The sequence below is a fragment of the Salvelinus namaycush genome, unplaced genomic scaffold (assembly GCF_016432855.1).
Source record: "Salvelinus namaycush isolate Seneca unplaced genomic scaffold, SaNama_1.0 Scaffold393, whole genome shotgun sequence".
NCBI classification, from domain to species: Eukaryota; Metazoa; Chordata; class Actinopteri; order Salmoniformes; family Salmonidae; genus Salvelinus; species Salvelinus namaycush.
The window spans coordinates 5,276-21,514 of NW_024060930.1; the positions used below are offsets into that span (position 1 = coordinate 5,276).

General features: G+C 43.1%; 1 protein-coding gene across 1 annotated transcript; it reads right to left on the minus strand.

The window, feature by feature from the left end:
- Positions 1-917: 917 nt before the first annotated feature.
- On the minus strand, positions 918-15,599 carry LOC120040928. Its single transcript, XM_038985909.1, has 16 exons — positions 14,953-15,599; positions 6,752-6,792; positions 6,348-6,487; positions 6,170-6,241; positions 6,008-6,091; positions 5,744-5,890; positions 5,574-5,654; positions 5,305-5,454; positions 5,138-5,187; positions 4,947-5,016; positions 4,768-4,854; positions 4,576-4,674; positions 4,373-4,453; positions 4,162-4,266; positions 3,642-3,732; positions 918-1,093 (listed from the first exon to the last, which is right to left on the minus strand). The coding sequence occupies exons 5-16, from the start codon at positions 6,023-6,025 to the stop codon at positions 918-920; spliced, it is 1,155 nt and encodes a 384-aa protein (XP_038841837.1). The 5' UTR covers positions 6,026-6,091; positions 6,170-6,241; positions 6,348-6,487; positions 6,752-6,792; positions 14,953-15,599.
- Positions 15,600-16,239: the final 640 nt, after the last annotated feature.

A 16,239-nucleotide genomic window follows, 5' to 3' on the forward strand; every position in this document is an offset into this window, starting at 1 on the left:
TGGTGGCCCACCTTGGCTAAGGACGTGAGGGTTTATGTTTCCTTCTGCTCGGTGTGCGCCCAGTGTAAGGCTCCTAGGCACCTGCCCAGAGGTAAGTTACACCCCTTACCCGTTCCACAACGGCCATGGTCTCACCTGTCGATAGATTTTCTCACAGATCTCCCCCCTCACAGGGTAACACCACGATCCTGGTCGGTGTGGACCGTTTCTCCAAGTCCTGCCGTCTCCTTCCTCTGCCCATTCTCCCTACGGCCCTACAGACTGCCGAGGCCTTGTTCACTCATGTCTTCCGGCACTACGGGGTGGCTGAGGATACAGTGTCTGACCGAGGTCCCCCGTTCACGTCGAGGGTCTGGAGAGCGTTCATGGAGCGTCTGGGGGTCTCGATCGGCCTTACCTCAGGTTTTCACCCCGAGAGTAACGGGCAGGTGGAGAGAGTTAACCAGGATGTGGGTAGGTTTCTGCGGTCTTGTTGCCAGGACCGGCCGGGGGAGTGGGCGGCGTTCGTGCCCTGGGCAGAGATGGCCCAGAACTCGCTTCGCCACTCCTCCACTAACCTCTCCCCCTTCCAGTGCGTACTGGGGTATCAGCCAGAACTGGCTCCTTGGCATCAGAGTCAGACCGAGGCTCCTGCGGTGGACGACTGGTTCCGGCGCGCGGAGGTTACATGGGACGCCTCCCATGTTCACCTTCAGCGCCGTGCTGCGCCAGAAAGCCAGCGCAGACCGTCACCGCAGTGAGGTCCCGGTGCCAGGTCTGGCTCTCGACCCGAAACCTGCCCCTCCGCCTGCCCTGCCGGAAGCTGGGTCCGCGGTTTGTGGGGCCGTTTAAAGTCCTGGGGAGACTGAACGAGGTGTGTTACAGGTTACAGCTCCCACTCGATTACCGTATTAACCCCTCAATCCATGTGTGTCTCCTCAGGCCGGTGGTGGCTGGTCCGCTCCAGGGGTCTGAGGTGCGGGTGGTTCCTCTGGACATCGAGGGGGACCCGGCGTATGCTGTTCGCTCCATACTGGATTCGAGGCATCGGGCGAGGGGCCTTCAGTAACTCGTGGAATGGGAGGGGTACGGTCCAGAGGAGAGATGCTGGGTTCTGGTGGAGGATGTGTTGGACAATTCAATCATGCAGGAGTTCCACCCTCTCCGTCCGGATCGCCCTGCACCTCGCCTTCCTGGTCGTCCCCGAGGCCGGTGTCGGCGCGCTGCTGGAGCCCCGCGTCAAGGGAGGGGGGTACTGTCACGACTTCCGCCGAAGTCGGTTCCTCTCCTTGTTCGGGCGGCGTTCAACGTCACTGGTCTTCTAGCAATCGCCAATCCACCTATCATTTTCCATTTGTTTTGTCTTGTTTTCCCACACACCTGGTTTACATTCCCTCATTACTTGACGTGTAAATAACCCTCTGTTCCCCCCCATGTCTGTGTGTGGAATTGTTTGTTGTAAAGTGTATGTGCACTTCAGACTGGTTTGCGATGGATTATTTCAACCCATATTTTGTTGTTCTGGGAGCCGTTGGTTTTTTCCTCATTAAACTGCTTCGGTTATTACCCAGTTCTGCTCTCCTGTGCCTGACTTCCCTGCAGCCCGTTACGCACCTCTTACAAGATCAATATCTTAGGTTTTGTACCATTGATTTTTCCAAGCGCTGGGATGCGCAGAACTTAGAACGTGCAGAACTTAGAACGCGGAGGTAATGAAATGCCCAGGAAATGGCACAGAAAATTTGAGCCGGTCTCTCCATAAAAGTCAATGGCCACACACCAATACATGGATTTGACAGTCAAACTATTACTTAAATAGCAGTCAACTGTTGTTATTCTATAGAGGGTCGTGATTCGTTTAGGTTAACTAACAAAAAAAGTGGTCTGGTCCCTTTTCCATGATGGAAGCCTCCCAAAATCAACATCCAACATTCCAAAACATAGATATAAGCCTTCAAGTACTCATCTAACCAACTTGTTCAGGGTCAGCCAGGCCCCTTGTCGCCCCCCAGGCGCCCTGAAACCCAACCCCCATAAGAAGAAGCCCAAATACGACCTGCCCTTGCCCAGTATACATACAAGGTCAGGGGGACAACACTGGTTTTTCGTCTTGTAGTTAAACTTGTTTTATACACAATTTAAAGGGATAGTTCATCCCAATTACAAAACTACTTAAGTTGAGTTTACATTTCATCCAATGCATCCAAAGTGTACATTAGTCTTTCCTTGTTCATAACATATTTTTTCGTCCCTTTCAGATCACAGCCATGTGTGGGCGTCAGGCTTGTAAGAGACATGAATTATATGTGAGATTCAGTGAATAAGGCTGGGTGGTGAGATTCTATCTCTCTTAACTACTCATTGTACTGAATAGATAATCACGAGCTAACATTTTACCATCTTATTTGCTGTAACACACAGTATTTTTAGAGAAGCAAGGCATTTGTGTAGGATGTGCATTGTAGAGTATGTTCTTTGGATTGTTTATCATGTATTTCTCATTGAAAGAGTCTATTCTAGTCATTCATCTAATCTTGTCATTCGATTTCTATGGTATTTCTCTCCATTAGGACTGGGTATTGGCTCCTACGTGTTAGTCTGCCTTCTACTGTGATGGAGAATGCCTCTACCCTCTGTGTTCCTGCATGAACTCCACCACCCACACTATGATCCAACTAGTGGTCAGTATGCACTACTACACCCTCTCTCACATGAACGCTAACATTACTGGTTTCAGTTGGAAAGATGGTAAATGGTTCAGACATTAATGGCAAATATGAAAAACTAAGATACCCAAGTTACCGGAGTCTACAATGGCAGACTGTTAATGTAGAGTAGGGATAGGGAGAAGTAACATTCAAGACTGAAGCAATTACCCCCTCTAGTGGTAAACGTTATACTGTACCAGGTTATTACACACACTGATAATACAAAACATTGAGGACACATGCTCTTTCCATGACAGACTGACCAAGTGAAAGCTATGACCCCTTATTGATGTCACTTGTTGAATCCACTTCAATCAGTGTAGATGAAGGGGAGTTAAAGAAAGATTTTAAAACCTTGAGAGAATTGAGACATGGATTGTGTGTGTCATTCAGAGGGTGATTCGACAAGACAAAAGATTTAAGTGCCTTTGAACGGGGTATGGTAGTAGGTGCCAGGCGCACCGGGTTAAGTGTGTCAAGAACTGCAACACTGCTGTTTTTTTCATGCTCAACAGTTTCCCATGTGTATCAAAAATGGTCCACCACGCAAAGGACGTCCAGCCAACTTGACACAACATGGGCCAGCATCCTTGTGGAACGCTTAGTGCAGCTTGTAGAGTCCATGCCCCGACGAATTGAGGCTGTTCTGAGGGAAAAAGCGTGTGCAACTCAATATTAGGAAGACGTTCCTAATGTTTTGTGCACTCAGTGTATGTAGTCCTACATGTTTTTAAATAGTACAGTATCACAAACCACAGTACAAAACCATATAAAGTGTGGGCCTGTAGTATCTGTAAATCAACTAAACATTGTTTTTTTATTTCCATATGCAGATAATAAAGCATCATTGTTCATGTAATAATCTAATATTAGCATTATACCTCTAGGAAGAGGAAATGGTCATAAAATCAAATAGATGAAAAGACAGAAACAAAAATGTTTTTGAACTACAACTTATTTTATTTAAAAATGTCAAATTCAGTGCAAAGTAATGTAGTGCATTGGTGTCTGGATCCCTCTTGGGTGGCAAAGTGTCACAAGAATCCTGTGGGGAGAGAAAACAAGAGAATACATTAAATTAATGGGTGTTAACTAATCAGGGATCAACAAAGCACTTCAAGTCCTTAATTCCTTCAAAAGAGAGAGAGAATGAGAAAGGAGTATGGTCCCTGCAGTAGGACTACATGCTGGCCATGAGGTTCTCCAAGTGGTACTCCAGGAGGCTGGAGAGCTCCGTGACCAGAGACTCTGGGTTAAAGTACCAGGCCAGCTGCTGGCCAAACATGTCATCTAGCAGAGCCATCAGCCCGCCCTGAAGAGAACACCACACAACACATAGAAAATGGCTCTGAGTTACTAGCTTATCAAGAGGAGAGAAACTCCCCCTAAAATGACATTGGAACCTGGTTAACCATGAATAAGGAAGTACACTAAGAATATGGAAGTAAACAGGAAGTAACCTCTTGACTCTTACATGGAGCAGCAGCAGGTATCTGTCAGCCTCTGGCTCCATGTTGGCAGCAGTGGGCAGGAAGGAGTACAGGAGAGCGTACAGACGCTCCACAAACCCACCGGGGTGCTAAAGGAAACAAAGGAGGAGAAAAGAGGAGAGAATAGAAGAGAAGAGGAATTTAAGTGAAACTGCTAATAGATATCAAAACATGTACCAGTGAGATGCTACTTACCACCATCAGGGACTTCTGAGCTGTCATCATCCCAAACAGCACCAGCTCAAAGACGACATCTATCATGTTCACATGATGGATCTAGGACAAGAAAACACGTTTGGAGAAAATAGGAATGATTTCATATAGATCAGCTACTGTGATGTATAAAATACATGCATGTGGAAGAACTCAGTGAGACTTGAAAGAGTTAATGAACTCACCTTTGCCTCAGCCAGCTCCCTCTCAATGTCATTCCGCTTGGAGGGGTCACTCAGGTAGTCCACAAAGTCGTTATAGGTACGGATGAACTTGGCCTCGTCCTATGACAAAGAAAAGAGCATCTTAGTGAACAGAACACATTTCCCCTCAGGGACGCTCTCTTTCCCTTGAAAGAGAATGAATTAGTGAGTTACCATGTGGTTGGCCTGAACCAGTGCGCCCAGGAGGACCTTTCCCGCCACAAACAGATGGTTCCTGCTCAGGGTGGAACCAAGCAGGGTCTAGGGGAGAGGGAAGAGTTAGGGTGAGGCATCTTCCTCTAGGAGACAGAACAAGAAGTCACAGAGAGAAAAAGAAAAGTGGGTCCACTCACAGTGAAGGCCTGGCGCAGGGAGACGAGCCTCAGGGCGATGTCCTCCACTCTCTTGGTGGTAAGGTAGAGGCTGTGAAAGGGAGGGAATGGAGCATGTCAACCATTAGAGTCAATGGGGGATAACAGCATTATGACCACTATCCTTCAGCATCTGACAAGCCCAGACTACACAGACATTTAGAGGAACTCACTTTAGCAGAGGAACCTCCCTCTCCTCAGGCAGCAGGTCCTCCTCCCAACCCTACGACAACAAAACAAGCATTCAAAATCAGTGACCAATGCAATGACATAACAAACAATCGGTCAATGGAAGGATCTTAATGCTCCTAGTCAATAGTATGTGTGTGTAACGTCTGACCTCATAGCAGTTGTGGCCCTCAGGCTCTGGGTCAGTGAACTGCTGAGTGGTGGGCGTAGAGAAGGAGGCAGCCTCCGACCACGCTGAAGAGGAGAGAAGCCCGTCCAGCCCCATGTGGAGAGTGGCGTACACCACTGAGACATCAGTCTGCTGCTCAAAACACACAACACACCTGTTTACCACACACACAATATTAGAAAACATACCAAATCTAATGCAAAAATGCCCAGTAATGTCTAGTCTATATACATAGGAAATCGTTTATTTACCTGGTAGCAGCCAAGCGTCATGTCCACAGACATCTCGTGGCGGAGGTGAGACACATAGTGGGTCACCCTGCCAGCCACACGCTGACAGAGAGAGAATACATGTTAAGGCCAAATGGAATAAGTGAAGAAAAATCAAATGTAATAATATTTCAGTAGTATTTACGTGTTACCTGGATCCAAGTGATGGACTGCACTTTGGTGGCACAGTAGGGGATGCCCTTTGGACTAAGCCTGGCTGTCTCCTTGGAGATGGCCCACACCAGTTGAGTCTCCAGGCCTCTCACCCTACTCACGTGGTGCATCCTCACCACCACCTGCTGTTGAGATAAACAACAAGACAACATCAACAAAACCACTTCAGCAATCGCTGTGACACATTTCCATCAAGATCAAATGACTGACAATATAGATTAGGAAGTTGCAAAGACACATACCTGGGATCCCCCACGCATGTAGGTGATGATGGGGCTGATGAACTGGAAAGTTCTCCAAGCTTTAACCACCGGACTGGCATTGTTCTGCACATTACAATAAATTCATGTTGGAAACTGTAAACATAGTAACCGTGATGTGACTGCGTGTGGGGGGTCTCTTACCCTGATCACAACAGGCCCACAGTACAGGGGGCTGAACCTAATCGGAATCAACTGCCAATTGCCAGTGGCCTCCTAAAGCAGAAAGCAGACAAGAGATTTGTTTCATGTCAAAGAGACACAACTTGAATATCTGGGATATTTTTCAAACATAAAACTCCAAACTTTCAGAAAATTGTACCTCAAGGACAGTCTGCACATCTGGCACATCCTCAAGGATGATAGCAGCATTCTGGACATCAAGGAGGACTGGCAGCTGTGGAACATCTGGCACATCATCCAATGGCACATCCAACTGGACCTCATCCAGGACAGTTGTTTCTAAAATGAGGAACATTGGAATATAAAATAAACAATTGTTAGGACATAAAACGTAGCAAGATTGCTAATACTAGCTAGCTAGGAAGCAAAAGTCGATCGCTTAGCAACAGTTACTAAAGTTAATGTTAGCTAGCAAGCTAGCTAGCTACAACATCTCTAGCACAAGCATTTTTGCCAAGTCTGAATTATAGAAATACACAACATTTCGCAAATTATAATGACATTTATAAATGTAGTAAAATAAGAGTTTTAAACTCCACATACCCTCTTCGAAGTCGCTGTCCACCTGTCGACAATCACGAACCCTGCAAAACAGAAAAAGACAAGAAAAACAAGCCACAAATGAATTTGAACAACCTGTCGACGCATTAGGCCGCCGACGTCCACGCACTCTCTCCGCCAGTCTTGAAAAGCACCCAGGCATTTTCCAGTCGATTGTTCTATCTCAGGTGTCAAAAATCAAACAAGTTTGTTGTCAGCAGCAAACTGAAGTTGTTTTCGCACAGAAAACGTTCCATAGAACGTCGGTTAGATGTCTCTTGGCAACACACGTTCGAAAATGATTGTTTACAAAATTGACAACTGTGATGCCATAAAAATGAGTTTGGAATTCTATGATTCCCTTTAGAATCCGTTAAAATTGTTTGTCATCATTCTAGTGACGTCGACGTGCTTCTTCGTAGCTCAGTTGATAATTTTTATTTTTATTTCACCTTTATTTAACCAAGTAGGCAAGTTGAGAACAAGTTCTCATTTACAACTGCGACCTGGCCAAGATAAAGCAAAGCAGTTCGACACATACAACAACACAGAGTTACACATGGAGTAAACAAACATAGTCAATAATACAGTAGAAAAACAAGTCTATATACAATGTGAGCAAATTAGGTGAGATAAGGGAGGTAGAAGGGCAATAAATAGGCCATGGTGGCGAAGTAAATACAGTATAGCAATTAAAAACACTGGAATGGTAGATTTGCAGTAGATGATTGTGCAGTAGATGAATGTGCAAAGTAGAAATACTGGGGTGCAAAGGAGCAAGATAAATAAAATAAATACAGTAGGGGATGGGGTAGTTGTTTGGGCTATTTATAGATGGGCTATGTACAGGTGCAGTGATCTGTGAGCTGCTCTGACAGCTGGTGCTTAAAGCTAGTGAGGGAGATAAGTGTCTCCAGTTTCAGAGATTTTTGTAGTTCGTTCCAGTCATTGGGAGCAGAGAACTGGAAGGAGAGGCGTCCAAAGGAGGAATTGGCTTTGGGGATGACCAGTGAGATATACCTGCTGGAGCGCGTGCTACAGGTGAGTGCTGCTATGGTGACCAGCGAGCTGAGATAAGGCGGGACTTTACCTAGCAGGGTCTTGTAGTTGACTTGGAGCCAGTGGGTTTGTCGACGAGTATGAAGTGAGGGCCAGCCAACGAGAGCGTACAGGTCGCAGTGGTGGGTAGTATATGGGGCTTTGGTGACAAAATGGATGGCACTGTGATAGACTGCATCCAATTTGTTGAGTAGGGTGTTGGAGGCTATTTTGTAAATGACATCGCCGAAGTCGGGGATCGGTAGGATGGTCAGTTTTACAAGGGTACGTTTGGCAGACACCTAGGTATTTGTAGTTGTCCACATATTCTAAGTCAGAACCGTCCAGAGTAGTGATGCTGGACGGGCGGGCAGGTGCAAGCAGCGATCAGTTGAAGAGCATGCATTTAGTTTTACTTGTATTTAAGAGCAGTTGGAGGCCACGGAAGGAGAGTTGTATGGCATTGAAGCTCGTCTGGAGGGTAGTTAACACAGTGTCCAGAAGGGCCAGAAGTATACAAAATGGTGTCATCTGCGTAGATGTGGATCAGAGACTCACCAGCAGCAAGAGCGACATCATTGATGAATACAGAGAAGAGAGTCGGCCCAAGAATTGAACCCTGTGGCACCCCCATAGAGACTGCCAGAGGCCCGGACTACAGGAAGCCGATTTTACACACTGAACTCTATCGGAGAAGTAGTTGATGAACCAGGCGAGGCAATCATTTGAGAAACCAAGGCTGTTGAGTCTGTCGATAAGGATGTGGTGATTGACAGAGTCGAAAGCCTTGGCCAGGTCAATGAATACGGCTGCACAGTATTGTTTCTTATCGATGGCGGTTAAGATATCGTTTAGGACCTTGAGCGTGGCTGAGGTGCACCCATGACCATGATAGAGCATGACACTTGCAATGCCAGGGTAGTGGGTTCGATTCCCGTCACCACCCATACATAAACGACAGCAGGTTTTATTGTAAGTCGCTTTGGATAAAAGCGTCTGATGAATCACATATATTATTTTTATATGTTCACTTACTTGCTATACAATGTAGAGAGAAAAAGGGTAAATTCAAGAGGGAGCTACGAAATTAATGTCCAAACATTGTTTTCTTTGCCTGATGTCATTAGAAATTACATAGAATTAATCATTAGCTTGTTTGTTACGTTCCCCAGTTTCTGTGTTGTAGTTTGTATTTGAGTGTGTGTTTCAGGAGATGGCTTCCTGAATTCTCTCCAAGCAGCTGATTGGTCGACTCCATGGCTAATTGGAGCTGACCCCGCCCCCTCGTCAAGACGCAGCTGTATCCAATTAGACTCCTGAAGCTATATAAAAACCAGTGTTCTGTTCAGGAGAAAAAAGAGAGATGAATGCAGAGGGAGATTGATTGTGAAAAGAGATTTTTGCTGAGAGAGGATTGCTAAGAGAGGAGGCCGATGGCTGTGGGTAATTAACTGATTTAGTTGTTGCTGAGGGAGCTGATTGATTATGTCTGTGTGTCAATAGGACGCACTGTTTTGATTATTGAAATTGTTTGTTATCCTGTTTCATTTGTTCCCAGGGGGGGAAGGGGAAGGCACCTAGGGAGTGCTTTGGCAAGAGGCCCGCGGGCATACGTAGTAGCATATTCACTGTCTAGGCACACTAGGTAAGACCTGGGCGGACCACTCCCTGTATTTTGGTTAGAGCACCAGGTGGTGCTAAGTTAGGTACGTAGTGGGTAGGCAGATTATATAGGAGAGGGGGGGCTTTGACACTTACTTTCTTTGCTTTGGTTACGTCCAGCCCCATATTACCGTGTAAGGAATAAAATCCTAGTAAACGGTCAATTCTGCCTTTTGTTGTCCTTTCTCACACCTACAGTCCATACCTCTTTCACTTCACGGGGAGTTGAGTTGTAGCAGGGTGTTGCGTTCCCTCTTCACAGAGGCGTGCGTAACTCTGTTCTCTACAATATTATAACATTCATATACTTGTACTTGACAGTGTTGATGAAATAATAACATTTGCTGTGACCATTACTAGTTTAGACTGCACCGCACTTGGTTGTATGTGTTCCATATTTGGTGTTGTGAGGTTAAATTCTCAGAGTAAATCGTCGGTAACTTTTCAACCATATATGGTAGAGACATTGGGTTTAGACTATTGTTTTCTGACAATGTTCTATTGATTGGGCATATTTGTAAACCTTGAATTAATTCATCATTTTTATGTTTTTGGTTATTTTGCCACCAGATGCTTTCCTATATCGTTGGTATAATATAAAATACAAATAGCAAATATTGTTTTTTATAAAGTCACTAGCTAGATTGGAAGAATGAGACAAACGAGGTGATTTTTTTTTAATTGTGTTTAACTCCTGAAAGTATAGTCTTTGCCACAGTGGGCTATAAAGTCTTTTGGAGGACATATTGACCAAATTCAGACAAGGGGGGCCACAGCCCACGAGAAAAAAGCACTGAAGGCTCTACACTACCGGTCAAACGTTTTAGAACACCTACTCATTCAAGGGTTTTTCTTTATTTTTACTATTTTCTACATTGAAGAAAAATCTAAACGATGAAATAACACATATGGAATCATGTAGTAACCAAAAAAGTGTTAAACAAATCCAAATATTTTTTTGATTCTTCAAAGTAGCCACCCTTTGCCTTGACAGCTTTGCACACTCTTGGCATTCTCTCAACCAGCTTCATGAGAAAGTCACCTGGAATGCATTTCAATTAACAGGTGTGCCTTAAAAGTGGAATTTCTTTCCTTTTTAATGCGTTTGACACAATCAATTGTGTTTTGACAAGGTGGGGGGGTATACAGAAGATAGCCCTATTTGGAAAATACCAAGTCCATATTTTGGCAAGAACAGCTCAAATAAGCAAAGAGAAACAACAGTCCATCATTACTTTATGACATGAAGGTCAGTCAATACGGAATATTTCAAGTGTAGTTGCAAAAACAATCGAGCGCTATGATGAAACTGGCTCTCATGAGGACCACCCCAGCAATGGAAGACCCAGAGTTATCTCTGCTGCAGAGGATAAGTTCATTAGAGTTACCAGCCTCAGATATTGCTGCCCAAATAAATGCTTCACAGAGTTCAAGTAACTGACACATCTCAACATCAACTGTTCAGAGGAGACTGTGAATCAGGCCTTTATAGTTGAATTGATGCAAAGAAACCACTATTAAAAGGACACCAATAATAAGAAGAGACTTACTTGGGCCATGAAACACAATCAATTTGTCCTTTGGTTCCAACTGCCATGTCTTTGTGAGATGCGGTGTGGGTGAACAGATGATCTCTGCATGTGTATTTCCTACCATGGAGGAGGTGTTATGGTGTGGGGATGCTCTGCTGTTGACACTGTTATTTATTTAGAATTCACACTTAACCAGCATGGCTACAACAGCATTCTGCAGCTATACGTCATCCCATCTGGTTTAGGCTTAGTGGGACTATCATTTGTTTTAATAAATTATTATAAAAAAATAAAAACTATTGTTTGTTACTTTTACACCTTTTTCGTGGTATCCAATTGGTAGTTACAGTCTTGTCTCATCGCTGCAACTCCCGTACGACTCGGGAGAGGCGTAGGTCGAGAGCCGTGCGTCCTCCAAAACACAAGCCAGCCAAGCCGCACTGCTTCTTGACACAATGCCTTCTTAACCCGGAAGCCAGGCGCACCAATGGGTCGGAGGAAACACCATACACCTGGCAACCCTGTCAGTGTGCATTGCGCCCAGCTCGCCACAGGAGTCGCTAGAGCTCGATTGGACAAGAACATCCCTGCCGGCCAAACCCTCCCCTAACCCGGACGACGCTGGGCCAATTGTGTGCCGCCCCATGCGTCTCCCGGTCGCGGCTGGCAGCGACGGAGTCTGGACTCCAACCAGGATCTCTAACTGCACAGCTTGCCTTAGACCACTGCGCCACTCAGGAGAATTCATTCGTTTTTCAACAGGACAATGACCCAACACACCTCCAGGCGGTGTAAGGGCTGTTTTACCAAGAAGGAGAGTGACGGAGTGCTGCAATAGATAACCTGGCCTCCACAATCCCCCGACCTCAACCAAATTGAGATGTTTTGAGATGAGTAGGACCGCAGAGTAAAGGAAAAACAGCCAACAAGTGCTCAGCATATGTGTGAACTCCTTCAAGACTGTTGGAAAAGCATTCCAGGTGAAGTTGGTTAAGAGAATGCCAAGAGTGTGCAAAGCTGTCATCAAGGCAAAGGGTGGCTATTTGAAGAATCTCAAATATATGATATGTTTTGATTGTTTCACACTTTTTTGGTTACTACATGATTCCATTTGTGTTATTTCATAGTTTTGGTGTCTTCACTATTATTCAACAATGTAGAAAATAGCATTTTCTTCTTTGACGCACCTTATGTCTAAACTTCTTTACAGTGAAATGATCTTGATTGGTGATCTCAACTGGTGTTGGTTAAAGCCGGTGTCTGATGATTTAAAAATGTTTTGTAATTCTATGAATCTTACCCAGTTGATTAACTCACACACTCGCCCAAATCTTAAATGCTCAGATAAATCTACCCTGATTGATTTGATATTAACAAATGTTCCACATAAATATTCTGCGTTTGGCGTTTTTTTGTAATGATTTAAGTGACCATTGTGCTGTTGTTGCTGTTAGAAATACTAAGGTTCCTAAGACAAACCCACGTTTTATTCGTAAGAGAAATTTGAAGTGTTTTAATGAGCAGGCTGGAGCAAGATTGAGTTTATCCCTGATGTGGAAACTGCCTGGATATTCTTTCATGATGGTTTTTTCCAAATAGTAAACAAACATGCCCCGTTCCGCAGGTTCAGGGTTAAAGGGCGGGATAATCCATGGTTTTCTTCTGAGCTGTGTTGTATTATTCACGACCGCAATCTAGCCTGGGCTAAAGCAAGGAAATCATGTTCTGATGCTGATTGGCTTATTTTTAGGCAGTTACGAAACAAGTGTTCTTTTCTTCTCAGGAAGGCCAAGTCTGAATATGTTATGTCTGTTACCACTGATAACCTGAATGACCCTAGAAAGTTTTGGAAGGCTATTAAGTCTATGTCTGATAACAGTAATGTTAATGAATTACCGTCATGTGTTTTGAAGGACTCTGTATATGCTGTATATGACAAAACTGAAATGCTGAATTGTTTCAATGAGCACTTTGTATCATCTGGTAGGCTGTTTGATTCAGTGTCCTCTGTCTCTGTACAACCATGTGTGGATGAACCAGTGAGAGCTGGTCAAACTTTTAGCTTTTTGCCATTCTCAGTGCAGGTGGTACATGAAGCCCTGAAATCCTTAGATCAGAGAAAGCCTGCAGGTCCTGATCTTTTGGATCCCTGCTTTTTAAATCTGGCAGCTGATTTCATAGCTGAACCACTTACATATCTGTTCAATCTAACCCTGGAATGTAATGAAATTCTGGAAATCAGCATTTGTACTACCACTTTTAAAAACTCTTTTAAATAATTATAGGCCAATCTCAAAGCTGTCACCCTTGGTGAAAATACTTGAAACCCTTGTGAGTGAACAGCTAAAAGAGTTTTAATTTACTAACTCTATTTTATCAATGTACCAATCGGGCTTCAGGAAGAAGCATAGCACAATTACAGCAGCCATGAAGGTTTTAAATGATATCACTGAAGCCCTTGACAAAAAACAGCACTGTCTCACTTTTTATTGATCTCTCTAAGGCTTTTGATACAGTTTATCATGCTATACTAAGGCAGAGCTTGTCGGGTGTAGGTCTTTCAGAGCATGCAGTTGCATTGTTTGCTAACTATCTGTCTGATAGAACTCAATTTAATGGGCTTATGTCTGTTAAATTGTCTGTCTTTAATGGTGTGCCCCAAGGCTCTGTACTTGGTCCTCTCTTATTCACTATTTATATAAATGATTTAGACAAAAATGTCCAAAATGCGCAACTTCATTTTTATGCTGATGATACTGTTATTTACTGTTGTGCCTCGTCTCTTACAAAAGCTTTCCAGAACTTGCAAATGGCTTTTTATACTGTTCAACATACCTTATGTCAATTGAAGCTTATCCTCAATACTGACAAAACTAAACTAATGTTGTTTTCTAAAGCAAGAAATAGACCTCTGAACCTTTCACCTATTACTACCTTTCAGGGCAAGGAGATTGAGGTTGTAACCTCATATAAATATCTTGGAATTTTAATTGATGACGGCCTCTCTTTTAAATTGCATATTCAACAACTAACGAAAAAATGGAAGCTGAAATTGGGATTTTATTTTAGGAATAAGGCCTGTTTTTCTTTTGAAGCCAGAAGGAGGCTAGTATCAGCTACATTTATGCCTTTACTAGACTATGGGGATATTTTATAAATGAATGCTTCCGCTCAGTGTTTGAGATCAATTGACACCCTTTACCATGGTACTTTGAGATTTAATTTAAACTGCAAAACCCTTACTCACCACTGCACTTTGTATACCAGGGTTGGCTGGCCTTCTCTAGTCACTTGTAGGCTCAGTCACTGGTATACTTTGATTTATAAAGCCATTTTGGGTTTACTACTTTTTATTTGGGCATTTTTATTGTTCAGAAATGTGGTGGGTACTCTTTTCGTTCGCTGGACTTTATCCTGCTAACTGTTCCAAATGTCCGAACTGAATTTGGTAAAAGAGCTTTTATGTACTCTGCGCCATCGTCTTGGAACGCCTTACAAAATACTTTTAAACTGGAGGAACTTGTCCCGATTGGTATTTTTAAATCACTGATGAATGATCTTGAGACTGATTCCCTGACCTGTCAATGTTTTTAATTTGCTGTTTTTGATTTTTGTTATACTCTTGTGAATTCAATGGTTTCTACTAGATTACTTGTAGTTTTTAATGTTGTTTGTCTGTAATTTTTGTAATGACTTGGTGCTGCCTATCTTGGCCAGGACGCTCTTGAAAAATATATTTTAAATCTCAATGAGCCCTTCCTGGTTAAATAAATAAAATAAATAGTAAAAATAAAGAAAAACCCTTGAATGAGTAGGTGTTCAAATAGCAATAAGGCACCTCTGAGGTTTGTGGTATATGGCCAATATACCACCCCTCCTTGGGCCTTATTGCTTAAATAACCCATCTCTCTTTTATAACAGGATATTATCATTGACTATATGAAAGTGCATGTATGAATGAGTCTGATTTACCGTTTTCAATGGCAGGTTCACCTTCTGAAGCCAGATGAGGTTCCCAAAGCGTGCTGCGCACCCACCAAGCTCAGTCCCATCTCTGTACTCTTCTATGCTGACAACAACAACGTGATCCTAAAGAAGCATCGCAACATGGTGGTCAAGACCTGTGATGCCTGTGACACCAGTGGTAGCCCATCTATCTATTCTACTTAATTTTAATCAACTTAATTGCCATTGTTCCAAAAGATACAAACAGGGTAAAATAACTTGCAACCAGCAGTTGATAGCAATAATCTGTCAATATGCTGATAAATAGTATGTATCTAATATATTGATTTTGAGTCTGAGAGTGGTATATGAACAACACCCATTGGACCTATAACCATACTTCACTTTTGATTAACTTTTCAAATCTACAGTAATTCAGATAATTACATCACCCCTTCATGTCATATATTCTGTGACCAATCAAAGCTGTAAAGTACTGTATCATAAGTATATCAATGCTAAAATTCTACCCTTTTGATGACTATAATATCTTGTTGAACCATGAATTTGTCATTGTCTCTTTTAGATATACTAAACATGGTTTGCAAAACATACACATTATTTCTTCTTCTTGAATCATACTTTTAACCAGTACAAGTTAGTAACAATGGAAAATGGCAACAAACAATTATTTTTTTTGCCATTTTTTATGTACAGAGTAACAAATACACAGTGATGTCCTTGTCAACAGATATCTGGAGGACTGTAACGGCTATATTTGTAATAAACTATACTGAACAAAAAAACGCAACATGTAAAAGGTTGGTCCCATGTTTCATGAGCTGAAATGAAAGATCCCGGAAATGTTCTATACGCCAAAAAAAAAAAATTGTGAGCATTTCTCCATTGCCAAGATAATCCATCCACATTGAAAGGTGCACCATATCAAGAAACTGATTAAACAGCATGATCATTACACAGGTGCACCTTTTGCTGGGGACAAAAGGCCACTAAAATGTGCATATTTGTCACAACACAATGCCACAGATGTCTGAAGTTCTGAGGGATTGTGCAATTTGTATGCGGACTGCAGGAATTTCCACCAGAGCTGCTGCCAGAGAATTGAATGTTCATTTCTCTACCATAAGTTGCCTCCAACGTCATTTTAGAAAATTTGGCAGTACATCCAACCGACAATTTTCCTGTCCTTGTCACGCCCTGACCATAGAGAGCCTTTTATTCTCTACGTTGGTTAGGTCTGGGTGTGACTAGGGTGGGTTATCTAAGTTGTTGTATGTCTATGTTGGCCTGGTA

What these genes read in the sequence shown, in the direction of transcription:
- LOC120040928 (XM_038985909.1), bottom strand. An exon ending in AGTCCATCACTTGGATCCAG is followed by an intron (nt 5,655 to 5,743) that starts GTAACACGTAAA and finishes TCTCTCTGTCAG; the next exon opens with CGTGTGGCTGGCAGGGTGAC. An exon ending in TGACGCTTGGCTGCTACCAG is followed by an intron (nt 5,455 to 5,573) that starts GTAAATAAACGA and finishes TGTTTTGAGCAG; the next exon opens with CAGACTGATGTCTCAGTGGT.